Source organism: Heliangelus exortis, chromosome 1, assembly GCF_036169615.1.
Source record: "Heliangelus exortis chromosome 1, bHelExo1.hap1, whole genome shotgun sequence".
NCBI classification, from domain to species: Eukaryota; Metazoa; Chordata; class Aves; order Apodiformes; family Trochilidae; genus Heliangelus; species Heliangelus exortis.
In genome coordinates this window covers 146,691,732-146,714,849 of record NC_092422.1, presented here as the reverse complement: position 1 = coordinate 146,714,849, position 23,118 = coordinate 146,691,732, and the positions used below count along the sequence as shown (strand labels likewise).

The following is a 23,118-nucleotide window of genomic DNA, read 5'->3' as shown; positions in this document are numbered from 1 at the left end:
ACCATGTTCCAGTACTTAAAGGACAGCTACAAAGAAGGTGGAGACTCTGTATTTACAAAGAGTCACATGAACAAGGGGCAATGGGCACACGTTGCTCCAGGGGAGATTCTGACTGAACACAAGAGGAAAATTTTTCACTATAAGGACAGTCGGACATTGGAATGGTTTCCCAGGAGAAGTGGTAGATTCCCTCACTTTGGAAAGCTTCACGTCTCAGCTCCACAGGGTGCTGAGACATACCATATAAACAATAATATTAGAAGAGTTCGACCAGATGATCCTTGAGGTCCCTTCCAGACTGACATTCTGTGGTTCTACAAACAAGAGGAACAAGTTATGAAGTTATTTTGTTCTGTTCAGAAAGGGAGAATGAAAGATGGAGTAACAGTGGAACAAAATGAGCCCAAGAGCACTGATGCAAAACTAAGGAAATTTTTCATTTTCATTCTTATTATAATTATTTCTTTTTAAGTATCTAAGAAGAGGGGAAGAATTGTCAACTCAGGCAAAACCTTGAAGTTCTCTGGAAATAAATATATGACATGAGAATAGAGGAAAATAAGGATAGGAACAAGCACAGATACCATCCCAAGTGATTGTACAAACCGTGGCATGTCCAGGCTCATTTCATTTTCCCCAGCTCCTTCCTCCCTTGCAGAACCCCCTTCTACCTAAAAGGTTAAGAGGAGGCTATAGGACTCTTGCTGGTTTTCAAACTATGTATTTAATATTCTTTCCACTCTGTGCTCCAACTGCTGCTAACTGTGTCTACTCTGTCCTTGGGCCAGCTGCCCAGGTCTTGTCCTGTCTTTGTAGCACTTCTCATTCCACCCCCAGCCAGCGAAAGGAGGGAGAAGCCTGGAGATGTTGTTTGTAATGGCTGCAGGCACTGGGCAGCCTCTCAGCTGTGAAGGCAGAGGAGGATTAAGAAAGGGTTTAGGGACAGGGAAAAGGCACAAACAAAATAGTTGGAAGAAGCAACAAGCTTGGTCCGTCCATGCAGCACAGGAACTAATAAATGATTGGCTTGAAAAAGTGTTATTTTAAAGATACTGGAAAGGGGCTGAAGTTAGAAAAGAATGTTAAATATCGTCTCCTTTTCATAATTAAATGCTTATGTTAAATCTTAAAGAAACATGGTGGGTGGAAGAAGTATTATTGTACTTTCACAGGGATGAACAATGAATTTCCTCAATATTCCCAGCCTCTACCCTCAGTCAGTGTTTTTCTTAAAGCCACAGCAATTACTCTATGGTTCAGTGAGGTGAGGCCTACTCGGTGTGGAGGAAAAAGTACATGACTAGATAGACAAAACACTTTAGACCCACTTCAGACCCACTATCCCAACTTAACAGCTTTTCAGTGCCCCGGGTTTCCACTAAGGCCATGTCCACCAGACTTGCTCTCATCTTGTTCTCTGCAGCTGCTATAGCGAGGTGGGGATCAGTCTGTTCTCCCAGGTAACGAGTGATGGAGCGAGAGGAAATGGCCTAAAATTGTGCCAGGGGAGGTTTAGGTTGGGTATCAGGTAAAATTTTCTTCATTGAAAGGGCTGACAGGCACTGGAAGAGGCTGCCTAGGGCAGTGCTGTAGTTATCGTCCCTGGCTGGGGATATTTAGAAGCCGCGTGGATATGGTGCTCAGGGACACGGTGTAGCGGTGCGAGGTGACGGGAGACGGACTTGATGACCTGAAAGGTCTTTTCCAACCAAAGCGATTCAGCGGTTCTTACAGCTCCGTGCTTAAACTCCCCGCTTACCGCTTGCCCGACCTGTCCCTCCGCCCCTTCTCGTGGGGCGGGATCACCCGTGTTCTGTGTCACCGTCCCCTCACTGAGGAACCCCCCCCTCCCACCACAACCCCGGGGTCAGCGCCCCCATAGTGGCTGCGGGCGGCATCGCGCATGCGCGGTTCCTGCCCGTGGCGGGGTGGGCGGGCGGGCGGGCGGTGGAGGGGCGAGGTGAGGCGCCACGTGACGGAGGGGGCGGTCGCCATGGCGCGGGTCGGGGCTGTCGCCGCTAACCGGGACCTCGCCGGTACCGCCGTGCAGCCGGGCAGGCCGGCGGCGGAGCCCACCAGAGCCGCGGCGATGTCTTCCATCGTCTCCTACGAGAGCCTGGTGCACGCCGTGTCCGGGGCTGTGGTGAGCGGAGCGGGTCAGGGCTTCAAAGCGCGCAGCCCTTGCGGGCGGTGCCGGGTTGAGGGGAAAGGAGGGAGGGTGGGGGGGGCAGGAGGGGGCTTTTCGGCGGCGGCCGGTGGTGGGGCTGCGGGGGTGAGCGGGCCTGGTGGGGGGCACTGAGGAGGCCGCGGGCCTATGAGCCTTTGTTTGGCCGAGGGGCAGTGTCTGAGGGGGTCCCAGGGCGAGGCGGGAGGATGAGTGCAGCAGGGCCTGGGGTGGCCTGGCTGGGAGGGGGAAGGGGGGGGGGCTGAGGGGCGACCCCGCGCCCGGTTGTGCCCAAACCTTTCTCGGTCACGAGGGGAGCGAATGTGGGGTGAGGGCCTCCCTGTCTTAGCCCCGCCACCTATCCTTTAGGAGCAAAGACCACCTTTGGCTTGTCATTAGTTTTGGGGTGTAGGATTTGAGAAAACTGGAGGCTGTGTGTCTGTCGTCCTGGAGCTTCCTTGTAGCCCAACAAGAGCTACTCCCTCAGGAAGTGGGGCTGTAAGCGTGTGAAGTTGGGCATCAAGGTGACGATGAAAATGTTGTGGACCCGGTCCTTAGGAACATGGTTTGGTGATAAGCTTAGAGTGTTGGTCAAAGGTTGGACTGGATGATCTTGAAGGTCTCTTCCAACCAAAGACATTATGTGATTCTATTAAGCCTCCCAGAAGTTGAGGCAGAGGGAAAATGCTGCCAAATTCTTTACTGAAAAGGTTGTCAAGTGCTGCAACAGGCTGCCCAGTCACCATCCCTGGAGGTAATTAAAAACAGTGTGGATGTGGTGCTTAGGGACATGGTTTAGTGGTGGAGTTGGCTGTGCTGGGTTAATGGCTGGAGGTGATCTTAAAGGTTTTTTTTGTTCAAAATGATTCTATGAGCATAAGTGTTGTGCTAAGCATCAGAATTCTGCATTTGTCTTCCAAACACAAGTCCTGAAGGATAAGGCGTTAATCAAAACATGAAACAAGTGTAGCACACCTAGAGGAAGCTTGTACCATCTTGGATAAGATGCGTTAATGGGTTTCAAGCAAGTTGATGCAGCTTTACTCCCATTATTCCAGACTGGCAAGAACACCTAAATAAATATTTTTGCGATTTTTGGTCTACCATTCTCACAAAACTTCCTGTTCTAATTTGAACTTCTAAAATAACTCAAATGTCTCGAAGAGGATGAAAGTCATTGAATGTTACTGAACAATAAAGACTGATTCTAAAAGGAAAAAAAACCCACTAAGGATTGTTTTGTCTATATCATAAATAAACATGGGACTTTTGTCTGCTCTTTAAAATCTTTAAAGTCTGCTTATTTGAGCATCAAAGGCAATGGGGATCTTATTTCCACACTCAAGACCTGGAACTCTCAAATTATCTCATTGAAATACTGCTTGCCCTCCTTTTTCTGGCTTGTGCAGAAGCTGGTTTTACTGTCTAGCCCTCAATGTTAGCTGTCTCACTCTCATATAGAGATGTGTATATTCATGCTGTGCTCCTGAACAAAGTTTATGGAATGAAACAAACTTATAAACCTAGTCATAAACTTAGAATATGTGATAAAGTGGTATGTTAAGTCTCTTGGTGGTATTAATTAATAGAAATTCCTTATTGTATTTAAAAGAAGCTTGTATTTCTACTTCAATAATATTGCTGTGATGGAAAACCTAACTATTTGGAGCTATTGGAGATTTCTGTTTGCTGCTGTAATACATAAATTTTGGCAAGATCTTTGACATGGGTACTAACTGTTCTGATATTGTCTCACCATTAGTTTAAATTGTTATAAGGCATGCAGATGCAAGAACTAAAAAATAAAATAAAACAGCCCACAGAACCACAGAACTGTGCTGAGGTAATGAGTCAGAAGTACATGTCAAATCACAATGTGATGATATTTGTTCATGAGTAGTTTTGTGAGCAGCACCAAGTATGAATGCTGATTTTCTGTGAACTTTAACTGAATTATATAAGTATTCTTTCTCTGCATATAACTATCAAGTAACCTTCTTGTTCCAAAAGCTGTAGGACTAAGACCTTCATAGTGCTATAGCAGCAGTCAAGCAGCTTTGTTGTCAGCCAATATTCAGTATCAAACATAATTTGTTTGTTTTAAGCTGGGGTTCTACACACCTCTTTTTGGCAGCATCTTCCTGGAAGCAGTTACCTCAGGCCACTTGGTCTGGCCACTTACTGCCACCTCTTGTCTACTGCACAGTCTGTGTGGTGCTACAGATGAACAGTGAGCTGATCTGACTGAAAAAAAAGCCCAGTGGAAATTTTTTTTTTTCACCCAGATTAGTTTCCTTGTCTGCAACATCGTGTAGGTGTCTGGAAAGTTACACCACCAGTATGGGGGATGCAGGGATGCAAATACAGTTGACCAAGAGCTGGGATTGCTCAAGCTGGTTTGTACCTGTCCTGGTTATCAGTAAGCAATACCATGACTTGACTTGGCAACTGCTGGGATTCAGCATCAACAGGGAGGTGGTGGGAAAGCAGACAATGAAGCCACACCCTTTCAGCAGTACAGGATCATACATTTTCCTGCAGCCAGTGACAGGGGTTACCTTCCCTGCTGGTACCAAGTATGATTCAGTAAGGAATCTGAGCCCATCTCAAGAGTTTTTGTTTCTGTGGAAAGAGCTGGTCCTGCTCATCCCTTTTATTTCCCTTACTTCAACCCATGAAATCCTGTTTCCTTCATGTGAGGCTCCTGGCAGTCTCCTCATGCTGTAGTTTAGTTGTTCCGTGTATAAACCTAAGAGAAAATAAATGCTTTTCTGAGTTTATTTCCCTCAATTTAGCAGGAGTGGGGAGGATACAAAATCTTTTATTGGCAGTTATCAGATCAACTGCTTTAATTCATGGCATTTTGTTTAGCTATAGTTTCATACATATTTTAGGCAAGTTTTAGGAAACCTGTAAGGCTAACAACGTTGGAATGATTCAAAGTTGTGCCAGGGGAGGATATTAGGAAACGCTTCTTTACCAAGGGGGTGGTCAAACACTGGACCAAGCTCCCTAGAGCTGTGCTTGATGTCCTAAGCCTGCCAATGTTTACAAGTCATTTGGACAATGCCCTTAATAACATGCTTTATTATTATCCTTAAACAGAGTGGGTCAAGCATTTGGATTAGATGATCATTGTAGGTCCAACTGAAGTACTCTGTTCTGTACCTTGTGTCCACTCCTGTGACCTGTGTGCTGCTACCCAAACATATTTCTCATTCCTCTTTGCTGGTTTTGAGTGCAAGTGTTTGTGTTGCTGTATGGTGGATTGCACTGAGAGTGGGATTCAGGATAAATTTCACTTTGGGAGGATGGGGACAGGATAAATTGAGCAGGAAAAGGCTGGAATTTGCAGTGACTGCAGTTGTTTGCCTTCTCTGTGCATGTGTTATGTGCCTGTGTTATTATGTTTTGAGGTTGCCTTCAGAGTTACTGTAATGCAGCTGTCATTAGGAGGTAAATTTTACCTCTGTGGCACTTTTTTGTGTGTTGGTACTGGCCTTCTAACTGAAATTTCTTTTTTCTAAGTTTTCACTCTGATGTGTTCATTCATCCTACTTGCTGTCCAGGTGTGTACATTCTTAAGTACCAAGAATGAGCAGACATGGGACAAGTACATGGGAGAACAGAATCAGTTCTTTTGGCAAGAGCACAAATTAAATGGGCTAAAATAACTAGGTAATTATGGCCAAGTGTTTCCTCTCATCTGCTGCCTGGTGTTATGAAAACTGGAGAACCTCATATCTTGTTAAGATTTCCACCAAGAGCTGTCTAAATGGGTAAACACCACCTGAAAAATAATCCTGAGTTGCTGGTTATACAAATAGGTCCAAGAAACCTGCTCAGGAGCTGGAGTGTTCCCCAGGGCAAAGCTCACTTAAATGTATGGCATAACATTGCTCTTCTGCTTTGGGGTATCCCAGACCTTTCCACCATTTAAACAGTTTGCATGGTTAGTAACAGAAGAGTGCCACAGCTTGAGCAGCCACTTAATGCATTTAATATTGCCGTGGAGTGTTAAGAGGTTTGCAGCAAGCCAGGAGCTTTTTGAGTTAGGTGTCTTTCCCAGAAGCTGTGCTCTAATGCTACGGTACTGAATAATGGAGAGACAAGGAAGATGTATGTATCTTCCTGTGTGGAAGACAAGGCCATTTGCAAATACAGTATTTATGGGTGCTGCCTGTTCCATTTGGAGACTTTAATGGTTGGATTGCATGGGAAATGAAGAGGGAGAATGTTGGATTCACAGAAAGTGAATCTGGTGACATCCAGGTAGTGATTTAATTCATCATGTTTTTGATGCCATGGGGGTTGTCTTTGTTGGTTGATCTTTATTGCCTAAATTGAAAGGCATTGAAAGGGCCTGCCCAGGACGGTGGTAGAGTTGCCACCCCTGGAGGCATTTAAAAGGCATTTGGACCTGGTCCTTAAGGACATGGTTTAGTAGTGGACAGTGGTGTTAGTCAAGGTTGGACTGGATGATCTCAGAGGTCTCTTCCAACCTAAACATTATGCGATTCTGTGAAATATAGTACAATATAAAGTAAATCCTGAAAAACTTGTATTGTCAGTTTTTAATTGACTAAAAAGGTATTGTTGTTTGTTTTTGGTTTTTCTTGAGTCAAAACAATGTAATTTTAACAGGGCGGTTGCTTGTGTCATATTTTTCCTTTTTGTTTTGTTTTTTTTTTCTTTTTTAAAGCAGAAATTGGGTGCTGAGGCTGATGGGAGATAAAGTGCATTAAGGTTTTCTCCTGATAACCCACTCTACCAGCTCTCAAGACTCCAAAAGCTTTCTCTGTTGTTAAAAGGCTTCTAATGGTTTTAATTTTTTCTTGATTTAATACAAGAGAAAAAAGCCTTGTTTCTCAAGTGTGGGACCAAGAAAGACATGTCAAAGACATGACATACATGTCAAAAAGATATGGACATATATGGAGTTTATCCCCATTTTAAACTTATTCATTACAGTGGTTTCTGGGTGAGAAGTGAATGGCTAAGAAGAGTAGAGTCTTGACAGACACCTATGCAAGCAACTGATAGACTATATAGCCAGTTTTATTTTGTTTTTCAGGGCAGTATGACTGCAATGACTGTGTTTTTTCCTTTGGATACAGCTAGGCTTAGACTTCAGGGTAAGTGTCAAGCTCTAATTTCTTTGTACAAACTCTAGTTTCTGTTAATTTTCTATTGGGAAATTGTAAGGGTGGTTGTAGGGGGATGTAGCTTGCATGAAGAGGAATCTTACGTGTGTAACAGTAGCACGATGTAATCACTAACAAATTTTTCCAGCTGAAGGCAGTTCTCCCATTTGAAAGTATTGGGCAACCTTTTAATTAGCTGAAAAGGCTGTGTGATGTATGTCCTGACATGGCTTTTAAGTGGCTATCTAAGACCAAAAAAGAAGAATAAAATATGTGAGATTACACAGGATTACTTTTGTGTGCAGCTGGTTTTGGCTGCTGAGAACACTTCAATCTGCATGGGCGGTATCATGAAAAACTAATCTTGAGTTTTTTTCTGGAAGTGGTTTAAAGAGAGAAGGGTTAGAACTGGGAGCAGGAATATCAACTTTGTTGTTCTAAAGCTCTCAGTCAAAAGTTACAGAATCATCAAGGATTTTAGCACTGTGACTAAAGCACATCAGCTGTTGAGCAGCTTTCAATACAGGAAGAGATGGTGCTTTGCTAAGGCTCTGCTAGTGGTGCTAGTCTGGAGTCCAAGGTACAGTTTTGAGAGCAGCTAGGCCCAGTTCTAATTTCTGACCTAAGGTGGGCTTACCTTCAGTTCATTTTACAGCTCATGGTTAGGAATTGGCAGCTGCAGATACAGAACGTGCTAGTCTGGTGAAGAATGAAAAACAGAATTAGCCTTACTTAGCAAAAGAAAATAAGGAGATGCTTTCTGGAATTGCTGCAGAAGTAGGGAATGTCTTATGTTCTGTGAAGCAGAGGAGACGTGGTATTCTGGCATATGTTCAGAAGAGGAGGGGTAAAGAGCTGGAATTGAGTGCTAAACATCAAAATAATCTAAAAGTTTGTTTCTTCTGTTTTCCAGTTGATGAGAAGCGAAAGTCTAAGACAACACCAGCAGTCCTATTGGAAATAATCAAAGAAGAAGGCCTGTGAGTATATACTAATTTTCCTCTTGTCTTCATGTAGGCATACTCTAAAACTAATTTGAATTTGCTGTTAAAGTGGAATAATAGCCTGCGTAGACAGATTCTTACTTTGTATTGAAATGTCTTCATATAAGTGCGATGTGATTTACGTAATCTTATGTGTTCATCTTGAGCTAATTCTGATTAACATTCTTGAGCACCTTATGCAATCAAGTTGTTCAGTGATGTAACTGCTTCCATTAGGGAGGTAGTTGTGGCTCCTCGGAAATGCAAGTTTGTACACAAATGTGCCTTCAGGTACCTGATAAACCAGACTGGTCTGGTTCTTGGGTGTGTCCATTTCTCATAACCAAGATGAAACTCTTGGGCAGTTGAGCCACTTTCAACAGGAGAATTGAGACATGTTTCCTAGTTGGAAGTTTTTTTCATTTGGAAGCAAACAAGTAAGTCCTGGGGCTTGCAAGATGGAAGATTGAACTAAAAGCAGTTAACTCTCAGCAATGCTGTGCTTTATCTGCCACACAGGGAAAGATGAGATGGCTGAGAAAAAGTTATATGTGTGTCCTTTTTACAGGTATTTTCCTAAGTGAATCCCTGGAACACTTAAACAGACCTGAGCTTTCAAGACATTAATGTTGACAAAAGTTTAGCTTGGCCAGTGATGTTTTGCTGTCTTTGAACTTGAGCAGCTGGCAGTTGTATACATGACCACTTCTCAGTCTGTTGGTACTGTGTTTTGTTCACATTCCCACATTACGTTTATTTCATAGGGGTATCAAAAAAAGGAAACAAAATTAAAAAGAAAAGTTAGGAGGTTAAATGAAATGGAGAAACTGCAAGAGTGGTCATCCCACTTGCCCTCTGAAACAGAAAAATCAGTAATTCTGGCAAGAGGTACTTTTCTTCCAATACCTTTCTTCCAAAGGTATTGGTGGGGCCTGACTAAGCAATTATACTAGTTTTAGAGATGTCTGGAATTAAAAAAAAAACCCAAACCCTAAACACCAAAACCCCACAAGAAATCTGAAATCTGTGATATGAGATCATAAACATTTAGTTCACATTAGTTTGTAAAGTCTGGCCTCATAGTACACTTCTGTTGAGACTACTTTTCTCATCTGGATGTACCATAAAGAAAATAGATTTAGCTAATGGACTTTCTACAGAAAACTTTACTGTATTCCCTGCTTTTTAATCCCTGTTTATTGGTGTACACAGTACTCAAGGTTGCAGTTTGGAACAAAAACTTAGGTTTTATTTGTGTGCAGGAGGATTTGTATGGGAATTACAGATGCTAACATTGACAACATAAGTCATTAAAATAAACTCATGTCTTTTGTCACAGTTTCCTGTTTTGTACTCTAAGATGTTTCATTTAAGAATTTCTGATGATGATTTTCAATAAATCGAGCAAAGCCAAACTAGCACTCTCAGTTATGGTCCCCAAAGGGTGATTTTTTTGTTTTTTAAAGATCATTTTAATTCTACTTGTGATTAGGTGTATCGTTAGTTAATTTTTAATTGTAGCTGTTTTGTTAGCTAAGCCAGTAACTTCATAAACAGTCCCTATAATGTGGTGTATTCCCAGCTACATGGGAAGGAGAAACACTTGTTAGATCTGAGATGAAAACCTAGTGTATACTTTCTAAGAACAATCAGATGATGAATTTACCAGCCTTGTGCCTTTTACTGTATCCTTCCTGGGGATCCTTATATCCTGCGTGTTCCCAGTATTTTATTGAATACTACAGAGCCTCCGTAATTACTGCTGGTCAGTGAGTTTTCTTATACTCTTAAGATGATACCAGTTCTCTACCTGGCCTGTGCAGCTTCAGTGAAGGCACGTATTGTCTTTTCTGGATATATTTTAGAACATGTTGGGGATATATGGCAGTTGTTGAGGTGTCCTTGTTTTACATGCTCCTCAGGCATGTCAGAGAAGAGAGCCTTGTTAGTCAGCTATCATGAAATAATTCTTAAATCAAGACAGATTTAGGTGATATACAAACAATGTCAGTTATTCACAACACCTGCAAAATAAGATAGGTATGAATCATAAGAGGGTATTCAGTTTGCCATCTGTATTTAAGCTAATGAACTTTAAATAGGTATTTTTTCTCACTTACCAGACTGATTTAATGTAGACTTCATTGCAAGGCTTTTATTAGGAATTCCTCTGACCTGGATATCTCATGCCCTACGTTGCATCCTTTGGAAGACTCTCCTTGCTGGAGTATATTAATTTTGCTAACTAGTCTTCCATCTTTACATTTTATGCAACAATCCAGACAGATATATTTTTTAATTTCCTTGCTCTAGGTGGTTTGTTTTTTTATTAATGTTGTTTCATATTGAAGTGGTAGCTGGAAAAAAAATAGGATATCTATATTAAGCATTGCTTTGTTTCCTTGGAGATATGAGCATCTCTTTATTGAGGTATTACCTTTTGTACAAGACTGATGACTGTTTTTCAACAAAAATGAAAACCCTGCCTGTGCCTTGGTGTGTCTTAATATATGGTTTATACTGACTGTATTGGTCTGTGCTTCAGATGTATTTACCCCCTCAGTGTTTGTAGTTCATCACTGGCTGTTGGTAGAGAGTAAATACAGTGGTGATACTCACTTCTGGAGTGAATAGACCCCAAGCTTCTCACTGTAAATACATTGTACCTCTGCATCTCCTTTTCAATGGAATTAATCCTGATTACTATAGTTTATACTTACAAGTATGTTATTTTTTTAGTGGTAGGAGTTTGGCATGGTATGATTGGTTACCAGTTGTTACCATTAATAATAAAGACTTATCTAGTTGATAAATAATAGTTGATATCTGGTTGATATCTGGTTGATAACTAGTTGATAACTAGTTGATAACTAGTTGATAACTAGTTGATAACTAGTTGATATCTAGTTGATAAATTAATAATAAAGACTTACCTAGTTGATATTATCTGCAGTATTGTATCTCCTGGAACATCTGTAAAATCAACCAGATCACATTAATACTTTCCTAATTCCTTACCATGACTTTTTCCTCTCCATTAGGTTGGCACCATACCGAGGATGGTTTCCTGTTATCTCCAGCCTTTGTTGCTCCAATTTTGTTTATTTTTATACTTTTAATAGTCTTAAAACTCTCTGGGTCAAAGGCCAGCAGTCAACCACTGGAAAAGACTTGGTTCTTGGGGTTGTTGCAGGTAATACTTAAATCTCAATTGCATAAAAAATGTATTTTTAAAATATTCTGTGTAATATTTTTCTAACAGAAAAGCCCATTGGAGGTCGCATAGAGTACTTACATCTCCCACCATATCCAGACCTGCTTCATTGTCAGTGTTGACACACAGTGCTGTGAGAGCCTAGAACTTTATTCGTGTCTGGTGTATTGTTTACCATGATATCATCTTTTAGATGTTGAATGCATGTGGCAGCGAGCAGTGATACTTGTTTTTTCAAAAGGAAGATATATGCCAATTCTGAAATATTTTTTATTAAGGCAAGTAAGAGCTGTTAACTGTGTGTCAGTTTTCAGCCATGGTTTTGGAATGTCATCTGAAAGTGACAATAAGTCCCTAGATCTGTGCAAGTGTGTTCTCTCTCACCCCTTCCTGTCATCTGGATGTTACAGTGTCTTCTTTGAAGGGATGATGACACCAGTGGTTTTTCTAGAAAATCCAGTGTGAGAACTTATCACTGTGCCTGTGGTTGCCTGTACTGTTCTACAAGAACAATTGCTCATGCAACCACACTGGAACAAACTGGTTTTTAAAAAATCTGCAGACAAAACCAAAAAAAGATCTGTGGTTGTTTGAGGGGAGAGGGAATGTTGTTTACTTCTTCTTAGTTTCTTGTACTTCCAATGAGTAGACACAGTCAATAGCTGAATAGTTGGGGGAAAGTAAGGAAATAAATTTTTACGTTGGCTTTACCGTGGGAGAAACTTTATTATAATTACATTCTGGAACAAAATCTTACAGGAATTGGGGTAATAGCTTGTCAGTTAAAGTATTTCTTCAGTGTATATAGTTTATATCCTTATAATGGAATAATACCTGGTATAATTAAAAAATTCCATTTGGGTGTTTGCTAATCCTCCTTACCGTCTCTTATTCCTCCTACTGGTAGCAAATACAGATCAGAAAAGCGTGTTTTTAAAAATTACCTTGCTGGTCTGTAAAATAAAGTTTTTTCTCCTGTAACTGAGTCCGGATGAAAAATTGTAAGTATATTGTGCTCTAAGATGTTGCTTCATAATATATAATCAATTTGGTCAAAAGAGATTAATGTGGCTTGCCTTTTCTAGTGCTTGATTTTGCTCAAAACTTTTTTTTCAGAGCTGATTGTAGTCATTATGAGTGATACTGAATACTTATACATTTATATTCTGCTTTCCTGAACCCTTCTAAAGGACAATAAAAAGAACAGGCATAATGTAGGTTGTAAAGTTTCATCTTTTTTCAGATGTATTGTTCTTAATATATTAAGACTGTGTCCATATTGATATAATGCAACAATTCAGTCTGTTATTCAGACTCCTACCAAAGCAACCAGTGTAGAAGCAATTGCTAATTTCTGTGATGCAGAAATATTGGTAAGAAAGATCAGAACCTTTCTTGTACATAGTTACTTCAAAGTAACTGCGTCAGTCATTACTTAAAAGAAGAGACCTGTACCAGGCAATGGCAGAAGCAATGTCACTTAACCATTTTCTGTGTGAGTTCAGAAATGTACTTTGCAACACTTCTTTATTGCAGCCTTATGGATTTCTGTTTCTCCTCCCCCATCCTACTTCCTGATATCTTTTGAACTTTACTGTTGAGGTTCGTTATTGTGTGTAATCTCCTGTTGCTTCTAAGCCTTTCTTAAAATATTGCAGAATCCTGTGTTTTCCACCCTAAGCGAACTTAGTGAATCTAGAAACTAGGTGTTCTCATTCTTTTGGCACTGTCGGTGCTCTCTTTGGGTCAAGCTGCTTGCATTCATATTTTGATCTTAAAAAATAATCCTTCTAAGCTTGCCACTTCATGTTTCCTTCTGAAAGTAGGCAGGCAGCGTGTCATCTTGGAGTAAGTAGAGCATAAAATAGAGTAGCTTGTGCTGCTGTGTGGTGTAGTATGCAGCAGATGAACAAGTTCACTTCAGATTCCTTCAGTGCATTCATATTTGATGTGTTTTGTTGATTGATGGTTTTTTTGGTTGTCTTTTTTTCATTTAGTCCTGGGGAGGAGTAGCAGAAAAGCCCTCCCACTGCATGCAGTCTGCTGGCAGCTAATTCATGGTGGAGCTTTGTGGCTGGGTGTATACCTGAAGCAGCTTATCACAAATGACCAGTTTACTTTTGCCTTTATGCTGTGTTAATTTCCCCCTTCTTCTTACCAGTAATATCTGTAATGTGTTAATTGGAGTTAAAGGGTATAAAAAAACATTTGAAATCTTCTGGTTCTGAATGTTTTTGGGGTTTTTTTTTGTGCTGTGTTTTGTATTAGGTGTAGTGAACGTCCTATTGACCACTCCTCTTTGGGTAGTAAACACACGTCTGAAGCTGCAGGGAGCAAAATTCAGAAATGAAGACATTGTACCAACCAATTATAAAGGCATAATAGGTAAGCACCTGCTGTTGTCTTCAATCAAAGAGAAGTTCATTAAATGAAATATATCAAGGACTTTGAAGTTTGGAGACTTTTATTCATGTAACCTGTTTCACCCTGGAATCTCCTGGAATGCTTCCCTATAACTTTGCAGTCATTGAGTTTTACAAGAAACTGGACTTGGCCATTTCTGATGGTAATTAAGAATTTGTATTATGCATACCTGTAATTATAATGTCTTTTACAAAGGCAGATGTCTTGTCATACAAACCCTGGAGTAGCAGTGAGCCCAGTGAGGTGGTAGCTGAGAGTCTTGAGTTTGGACAATCAGCAAATTAAACTTCACTTGCCTTAGTCTTTTAATCAGCCTCGTGCTCAGGCTGTCTTCCTTCTAAAATTAAGTAAGTAAAAAAATTGCTGTTTAGAAGATTTTAATGTTAAATTTTGAGCTTGTACTAAAACCAGTGAGGTATCTGTGCTGATGATAAGCTTTCTTTACATATGACGTGAGCAAGAACCTTCTTTTTTGCTGATTTTCCTTTAACTTACAGATTAGAATGGAAGTTTAAAAAGTTCCATAAAAGACTGATGTAGATTTTTGTACACTTTGAATATTAGGCTTTAAGTGTAACTTTTCTCACCTTCTGTGGTCAGGATTTTGTACTCAAGATTTTATATTTTTTTTTTACCGCCTTTCTTCTCAGATGCCTTTCATCAGATAATACGAGATGAAGGAGTCTTAGCTTTATGGAATGGTACTTTTCCATCTTTGCTGCTGGTCTTCAATCCTGCCATACAGTTCATGTTTTATGAAGGCTTCAAACGAAAGCTTTTGAAAAAGCAGCTGCAAGTGAGTATGTTTTGAAGCCAACTGATGGACATTCTCTTTTATAAGACAGGTTCTTTGACATCTGTTTTTGATCATATTCAGAAGTGTAGGCTTGGTTTTGGTTCTTGTATTCTTGAAGCTTTTTTAATGTAGTGTATCTTCTAAAAATGATGCATGATTGTGAAGTGAGACTTGAATCTTTCATGTCCCTAGGGAAAAGACTCCTGTGATTAATTCCTTTTTCTGTAAAAAAAAAATCAAACTGTACCTCTCGTCCATGTTTGCTTAGATTTGTTCCCAGGTGTTGATTTAGAACAGATTTCAATTCTAATACAACTGTTTTATAAGTATACAGACTGGTTTGAAATCACCTCTTTTACCCTTTCTCCTGTACGTCAGGTATATTGAGCCTTTGAAGTATCACCAATTTGTTTTCAACCGTGTCATTTTAATAACACCTGAAGCCCTTTTTCCAAGGGTAGACAGTAAAATAGAACATAGCATTGCAACCATCCCTCCTACAAAGGCAGAATTACTTTTCTGTCCCTGCTTTGTAACCCCCTTCTTTTTCTTTTTTCTCTATCAGACACAACATCTCACCTGAATTCATGTTCCTTTTATGTTCTAGCAAACGAAAAAGTATTTGTGTTAAGATTTTAGGATGATGTCATAACATGCTATATGTTTTAAGCTGCAGTGTTCTACTGTGCATTTGTGATTTCAGAATGCAGCTTCCTCTAGTAAAACATTAGATCATATCAGTATGTTACAAAGCCATCTTGCTTTTCCTCAAGACACAGTGACTTAACTTCACATGAGATTTTTTATCATAAATGAAGCTTGTGTGTTTTTACCATTTGTAGTTAATACTGCAGCTGTAGCACTCTTATTTGTGCCTGATGGATCTGTCCAGTTATGTTATGGGTAATTTTTTTTAAGTGACAAGCTGAGCTTCCCTGTGCATTGTTATTTGGCTAATTGCTATATTTATTATATTTGTCTTAAATTACTTAGTTCTATCTTAATTAGGGCATGCTTTGTCTATGATCAGTGGAGAGGAAAAATGCTTTTTTTTCCCCCTAGCAATGGTCATTTTTATTTTGGACAGCATTTTTCTTCCTATTTGATCTTTTCCTGACTGTGTTAAGCACATGAGATTGTCTTATTAAAGGTGTGCATATTTCTGATTGCAAATAGTATGTGCTGCAAATTGGGCACCTGTTTTGATATGCGCACCTACTTATTTTCAGTGATTAAGCTGATTACAATGCATTTCAGTCTTAACAGTTTGAATTAGGCCATAATAATGTATTTTGGTGCATTGCAGAACATTGTGGGCTTTGGGGGGGGGGGGATGGTTTCCAGCAGGTCTGTTTAAATAACAGGGGATGAGGTTTTTTTAGCCTATGTCATTGAGATTAAAAGTCTGCCTGGTAGCATAGTGATTACATCTCAGGATTATAGAGTGATGCTTAAGGAGTATGTCACCTTCCCACAAGTGCTGTGTGACTTGCTAGTTTAAATATATTGCAAAAGCTGAAATGCTTATGAATTGATAGTATGTTTAAATGCTACTTTTCTTACCTTTTGTCTACTCTCAGTGCTTTAAATTGATATAGTTGTATGGCTTTATCTCCACTGTGTTATAGTAACGTAGTTAAAGCAAGAAATTCAGAAGCTTGTGGGCAGGTGGAAATTACAAATAAGCTATTTGTGGGAAAGTAAGTTGGTTGAACTGTAACTCTTTAAAATGACAAGACCCGAAGACTTCATTGAAAACTTGATGCCAAAGATACTTAGATTACCCAGTAGGTGGTACTCCTACAGAATTCCCAGTCACATAAAGGTAACTGGCTGTTTTGGTACTATGTGGAAGTAATATGTTCTTTTTCTGTTGAACAGCTCACTTCTTTGGATGCTTTTGTCATTGGTGCAGTAGCCAAAGCAGTTGCCACCACCCTCACTTACCCTCTGCAGACAGTACAGTCAATTCTGCGGGTAAGTACCAATTTTATTTCAGGGTGACTGCCTCTGACTTGGTCTGTATAAGCCAAGTCTTGTTCAGATGGGTTGTTTTCCTTTGCATTAATGAATCTGTCATTTTGGGAGCTCCTTTTGCACAACGCAGGTCACTGGGATTGATGCCTCTCTTCTATGATCTTGTACGGACAGGTTCTGGTGGGACTTGGTATTACTGGTGGTAACTTGGCATTGCTTCTAGTAGGTGGTGGGGTTGACAGCATAGTACATCAGTACAGCATCTCACTGGAGGTGATGCACCATACTACTTTCAGGGTCTAGAAAATGTAGATTTCCTTCTTCAGATATAAATAGAAGTTGTGACAAGAAGTTAAAATTAAACCCTCAAAACCCAGTTTGCTTCCAGATTGGTAATCAGAATAAAAGGTTCTCTTCGTAAGTTTTGCTTTATTCAGATGATGTCCTGACCTTGTCAGTAGCCAGAATGTGATTCATCAGGGGAAACTGAGCTCCCTCATAACTGATATCTTTAACCACATGTACAAGGCCAACGACCTGGTCTTGTACTCTAATTGTGTTGGTAATGGAAACACTTTCATTCATCCTGACTTGCAATTTGTATGTATGATGGACAATGTAGCTGCCTTCCATATGTACCAGTACTGTTGTAATACTAAGACAAGACAAAGTTGGGGGTGGGACGGGGAAGAGACCTAACCATACAAAAGTAAGCATATTGTACTTTTATTTCTGTGCTTTTACATCTGCTTTTTTAAGTTGTTTCTTGGTGTTTTTTATAACAGTTAAATGTTAATAAATGTTTCCACATGATATACAGTGCTGTTTTTCTAAGTCAGGTGAAACCCTAACTTACCTGTGTGGTAAGCCATTATATATGTTCTAAAATTTGTATAATTTTGGAGTATTTGGTGAATAACTGAACACAAGTCTTCCATCTAAAGAATGTCACTTTTCAGACTTATCTAATCGGGAATTTTCCATGTTACTTGTTCATCTGAAGATTAACTATTCATCTGTTTTTCACGGAAGCTTTGTAATTATTTTAGTTTTTCTTCTTATTAGAGTAGACTAAATATATTTGATTTTTTTGATAGTGTGTAAAAAGATAGTTTGGGAGCTATATTTTGAAATAAAAGGATGCAAATACTGTGTGGTTGCTGCAACCCTGAAAAGACACTAGATAAAACTTGTGTCTGCACATCTTTCTCCTTCACCACCTCGTGGTGCACAAAATGGCATCTGCATTGTAGATGTCAGCCACATTGTAATTTTGTCAGCAGTCATCTTTTGTGAAGTTTTCCTAACTTTTAATGATCTGAAGGCACTGAGTTAGTGCCTTAATACAACCTCTTCTCCTGCTGTAGCAGTTTGGAGATATCTCAGAAGTTAAACTAGTAATACAGACTTCTGTTACCAAAGTGACAGAGGCAAAAAGACATTTAAGCAAATACAGCTTTTTTTGGATAAGTAGCAACATCAGTCTGTTATTAATTTGTGATGTGAAGGATAACTGGAATCTGCTGATGTGAAGGATAACTGGAAGGTAAGTTGGAGTGCTCTGTTTGAGCCTTTGCCTGCACAGCAGTGCAGTTTCCATGAGGCTGCATCAGTGTAACAGCTTCAGCCCTCGATCCTTTCCATGGTTGCTATAGGAATGATTATAATCTGGTGACCGTTCATGTTTTGTCTGTCTCCCTTTGGCTTTTTGATCAAAATTCTTCTGCCTCTTGGTGACAGCATCATTCTTTAAAGCAAGGGCAGCTCTGGTAGGTTGTGCTGCCAGCTTGATGTACTAACCAGCTGCTGCTTACTGCTCACAGCAGCTGAAGTCACCTGGTTCACTGCTGGCTTGCCTGAGCAGTGCTGGGTTGCCTGTTTGCTACAGCACAGCTAACTCTCTGTGTCCTGGTGGTGGCAGGGTTTATCTCACAGTGCCCTGCTGTGCAATAGAGGCCTATGTGCTACTTCTCAATCCCAGTCCATCCTCTCCCTGTGATCGTGGTGAATCCGAAGATCCTGTCTCTAGTTCTACGGGCACTAAGGGCAACTTTTTTTTCCCTTTGTCCTTAGAACCAATAACTGTTAGAAGCAGTAGCCAGAAGCCCTGAGCCCCTCTGGCGAGAGCAGTGGAAACATCCATCTGTGGTATCTGCCCTGTCCAGTTCAAACTTGCACTACTTTGTAGCGTGTTTTCTAATCTGAAGCCAGCAGTTATATTTGATGAAGTGTTTGTTACACTGACCAAGTGATGTTAAGGAAAAAGTTATGGATCAAGGTTTAGTATTTTCAGAAATAACATTGAATATAATTGGTTGTATAGTTATGTAGTTTTTCTGAAACAGTTTTTGCAGACTTATGCACAAGCTAATACAAGCTTGATATAATTCATAAAAACCTACATGTCAAAATCAAGTTCTGTCATCGAAGATAGAACAGGAGTCTTAGCCTTTTTGACCTTAAGTCTTTAAAAATTTACTATTGTTTGAAAGTTGTTCCTTTCAACACCTTTGTGGAAACCTCCACACCTTTGTGTTCAACTTTTTGGCAAAGTGTTCTTGCTTCCATATAATGAACATCTAACCTGTCTAATTGATAGTGGCAAGCAGCTTCCAGCCTTAGCTTTTGGTATGTCTGTCTCCTTTTCAGTCATTAGGAATATGGTGTTACTCATTATGCAGTGAAACTGTTCTTTAGCCCATGTGTTAGTAAACAGTGAATAAATTAAATTTGCCTCTGGAGAAATACCAATACTGTTAATGTTCTTGGTGATCATGGGTGAAAAAGTTCTCTTTAAAACTCAAACCTGTTTCCTCTAGTGTAGAGAATACTAGTACTTTTTGGGAAATCTTCCAATAGCATTCTGATGCTGCTGTGTCCATCAGAGCCTAAGACATATTGCAAAGGCACCTGTGTCATCCTGGTGCTTTCTTGTAATTTCTGAATCTGCCTACATCTGCTTGCACACTCTACCTACCCTCAATTGTAACTTCTTGTGCCTAAGAAGTAGCATTTGCCTGAGTAAGTTATGGGAGAAACACCCACTGGCAGTTGCCCAAGTTCACCTTTCTTAGCACAGAAGTATAATACAGGCTTCAAAAGCTGTTTGGCTGTGTTGTTACAGTAACAAAAGGGGGAAACTTTTTATGTTAATAATTCATAGTTACAGTCTGCTGACGTACTGTTGACCTGTATCAGGTAAGGGTATCAATGAATGCCAGAAAAGGAGTCGCTGAAGTTACTAGTTTAACTCTATGACATAGAACAACAGCAGCAGCTATTGTATACACTGAAACACAGCTGGGGATAAGTTCACTGAGTAAAAGAGAAGTATTATTTAGGCTAGGTAGATGGATCAAGCGATTTAGGAGTCTTCCCCAGCAGTTCACATGTAAGGGTTTTTTGCTGTGCAGATAAATTTTTGTTTCAGCTGTGCAATCTCAATGTTATAATGGTTTAAAGATGCATGAGGCTTGGGATCTTTGTTAAATGAAAACTGTGCTAGCCACAAGGAACTTGTTTTGAATGTCATTTCCCTACTAATACTCAACAAATTATGCTTTTGGAATCTTGAAAACTGTTTCCTCCAGAGCAATTGAAAAAGATCAAATATGGACATGTGTTATATTCTCTTAGAGTCTGTCTTAAACCCAAACCCGATTACTATAGTGCACACCACTTTAAACCTTGCTGTGTGAAGTTCAAAAGTGTGAGCTTTGGCCTCAGTTCTTCACTTATGGATGAGTATAGCCTGGAAAATATCTAAAGGGGTTTAAGATAGGCTCTCCAGATTTTGTGCATGTGTGGTGTTCTCTGCTTAGCACCATGGGGAAATAGCACAACAAAATGCTCTTCCTTTCTTTTCAGTTTGGACGCCACAGGTTGAACCCAGAGAACCGAACACTAGGCAGTCTTAGGAATGTTCTTTATCTGCTTCAGCAGAGAGTGAGGTGAGTTTTCCATTTTTTTGTCCAACATGATACTGAAGACTTGGGTATTGCTAATATGTTGAAAATGTTGCAGGACCTGACTTCTGTTTCTTTTTGCCTCCCTTAACTTGCTGTTTGAGTCAATCTGGTTTTGTAATAAATTGCAGAATGAGTATGCAAAACTAAATTATCTTAAATATCTGTACAGTAAGTAGTATAAAGGATATCTGTGGATACCAGTTCATTCACCACTTGTCTTGAAAAGCAGCAAGTTTCTTACACAAAAGACCTAATTTTCTGCAGATTTTTTTCTTTAAAATATTATTTAAAATAGCTGGCAATTAAGAGATAAAGAAAAATTCTTACAGTTGTAATTAAATTTTGATATTGTTCTGTGTAGTGTACTGATTTACTTGCAGAAGGCTATTCATACTTATTTTCTTTGGGTTTTTTTTCCCCTCCTAGGCGTTTTGGATTAATGGGACTCTACAAAGGCCTTGAAGCAAAGCTTTTGCAGACAGTCCTTACGGCTGCTCTTATGTTTCTGGTGTATGAGAAACTGACTGCAGCAACCTTCACAGTCATGGGATTAAAGCATTCACGCAGACATTGAAAAAGGAACCTATGCCAAAGATTATGGGGTCTAGAAAACACATTCCGTTTCTGAGACCGGACTGGGTAACAAAGGGTCCTCACTTTCTCTGTTTCTCTTTCCTTTTAGCCACCTCCATCTCCATTATTTGGGGAAATTTGGAATACACTCTATTGGACCTGTTGCCATGAATTCAGGGATAGCCATTCCCTACTATTCTGTGGACTCGCTGTGTTACGAAACAAAGTAGAGACCTTATTTAAGCACTTGACATGAAATTTTAACTACTATAGGATTTTGTTGACATTCTTGTCAAGAATGCCAATCTGTCACTATGCTTTCTTTTTTTCCTTCAAATCATCCTCAACTATTCTTCTATCTTTAGCTTCTGTCAGCAGCTGGTGGGGCTGGTTTTACGTTTTTCTCTTGACTTATGTTTATATCACTTCATATTTGGTTCATTAAAATAATTCAAAAAAGACAAGAGTTTTGACATAGTTTTCTTTTAACTTAAAGTATATTTGTGGCACAGTATGACAGTACATTGCCCCATATACCTGGTGGTGAGATTTCTGAACTGCTAGAACATACCTGACCAGTCAGTAGGCATGCTGCCTTCTTGAGTCCCCTTATTTTGAATATTGAATTTTTGTTGTCTAGCCAATTACTGGCTAGACAGGAGGAACATAACTTCTTGCATTTTCAGGCTGAGTACCCCAGGCTGCTTCAAGAAAATGGACTTGCTGCATGGAAATACATGAATTCTGTAACCAAGTTCCTTGTGGGAATATGTAAATTCATGCAATGTTCTTATGCAGACAGGGAGCATTACCCTATACTTCAGAAGTGGTATTCCATCTCAAATTGTCCTTTAATTATTTCTCCACTGATCTTCCCAGACCCTTTCTTGACCATAAAGCATAAATGTTGTAACTCTCCCAGTTAATGTAAGCATATATGTTCCTGTATAGTTTTGTTCAATAGTCCTAGGCCATAAAATGCAAACAAATCCTTTTGTGTCCATCATTAAGTTTGAAGTAGGAGTATTCTGAAGTACACTTTTATATTTGAAGTATTGAGAAATTTCATGGTAGTTTAACACCAAGAGTGTCTGGGGGAAGAATAAAGTGCTGCAGGAAATATGTTGCTGAGTTCTTAAGTAACACCCTTTAATTGAGTCCATTCTTAGTATGAAATTGGGATGAATTCTGCAGATAATGCTGTCTTATACAAAAGAATAAAAACCTTTACACCGACTGCTTCTTTTTAAAGAATACTGGGTGTATCTGTATACAAGAAAAGTACTTCTCATTCAGAGCTGGATGCTTTTCAGTCTAAATGGGATTTACATATGACAAGAATGAAAAAGCATATAATGAGCTGTAATTTGACAGGTGACATGAAATGTAATGAAAGACTGTAGACCTCAACAACTGGAAAAGAAGCAACCAGTCAGTAAAAATATTCTTACTAAAATGAGTTAACCTCTGGAAAGATAATCTACTGTATTTGGTGTTCGTGATAAGTTTGTAATCAGTGGCAGGGCTCTTGATAAGCTACTTCACTTTGAAATTTCTGCTGTCGTAATTGTTGTGAGAAAAGCAAAGCTGCCACTTTGGCTGAAATCTGTGTGGCCACTAGAAGCTTTAGTTCAGTGTGTCTCAGATTTTTCTGGTCTGTTGCATGAAGGAGCAGTTCCTGCAAATACAGAAAGATTTCTGGTTCCTTTAAGAAGAGAATACTTCCTTGCTACAAATATTTGCCTGACAGACAGTGTGGTTTCAAGGGGATGAAGAAGCATCTAATTCTTGCAAAAAAGCTGAATACAGAACAACTGTGTAGAGAAGAGTGGTGGCCTTGGCTCTGTTTGTTACCTTTATACTTGGAAAGGACAT

General features: G+C 39.7%; 1 protein-coding gene across 3 annotated transcripts; it reads left to right on the top strand.

The window, feature by feature from the left end:
• Window positions 1–1,958: 1,958 nt before the first annotated feature.
• On the top strand, window positions 1,959–22,479 carry SLC25A17 (solute carrier family 25 member 17). 3 transcript variants are annotated; one of them, XM_071731844.1, is made up of 9 exons: window positions 1,959–2,143; window positions 7,239–7,299; window positions 8,222–8,288; window positions 11,333–11,484; window positions 13,774–13,890; window positions 14,580–14,725; window positions 16,607–16,702; window positions 20,570–20,652; window positions 21,353–22,479. In XM_071731844.1, exons 1-9 carry the CDS (start codon window positions 1,994–1,996, stop codon window positions 21,471–21,473), a joined length of 993 nt encoding a protein of 330 aa, XP_071587945.1. In that variant the 5' UTR covers window positions 1,959–1,993; the 3' UTR covers window positions 21,474–22,479. The 3 variants fall into 3 exon arrangements, with proteins under 3 accessions (XP_071587945.1, XP_071587935.1, XP_071587955.1); XM_071731834.1 differs by having other exon boundaries at window positions 1,960–2,143; window positions 21,097–22,479; XM_071731854.1 differs by having other exon boundaries at window positions 2,023–2,156; window positions 21,097–22,479.
• Window positions 22,480–23,118: the final 639 nt, after the last annotated feature.

Excerpts from the sequence above, each read along its gene's own strand:
- SLC25A17 (XM_071731834.1), top strand. The coding sequence starts at position 1,994 with ATGGCGCGGGTCGGGGCTGTCGCCGCTAACCGGGACCTCGCCGGTACC. Across the intron at positions 7,300-8,221 it reads AGCTAGGCTTAGACTTCAGG|TTGATGAGAAGCGAAAGTCT; the intron begins GTAAGTGTCAAG and ends TCTGTTTTCCAG. Across the intron at positions 11,485-13,773 it reads GGTTCTTGGGGTTGTTGCAG|GTGTAGTGAACGTCCTATTG; the intron begins GTAATACTTAAA and ends GTTTTGTATTAG.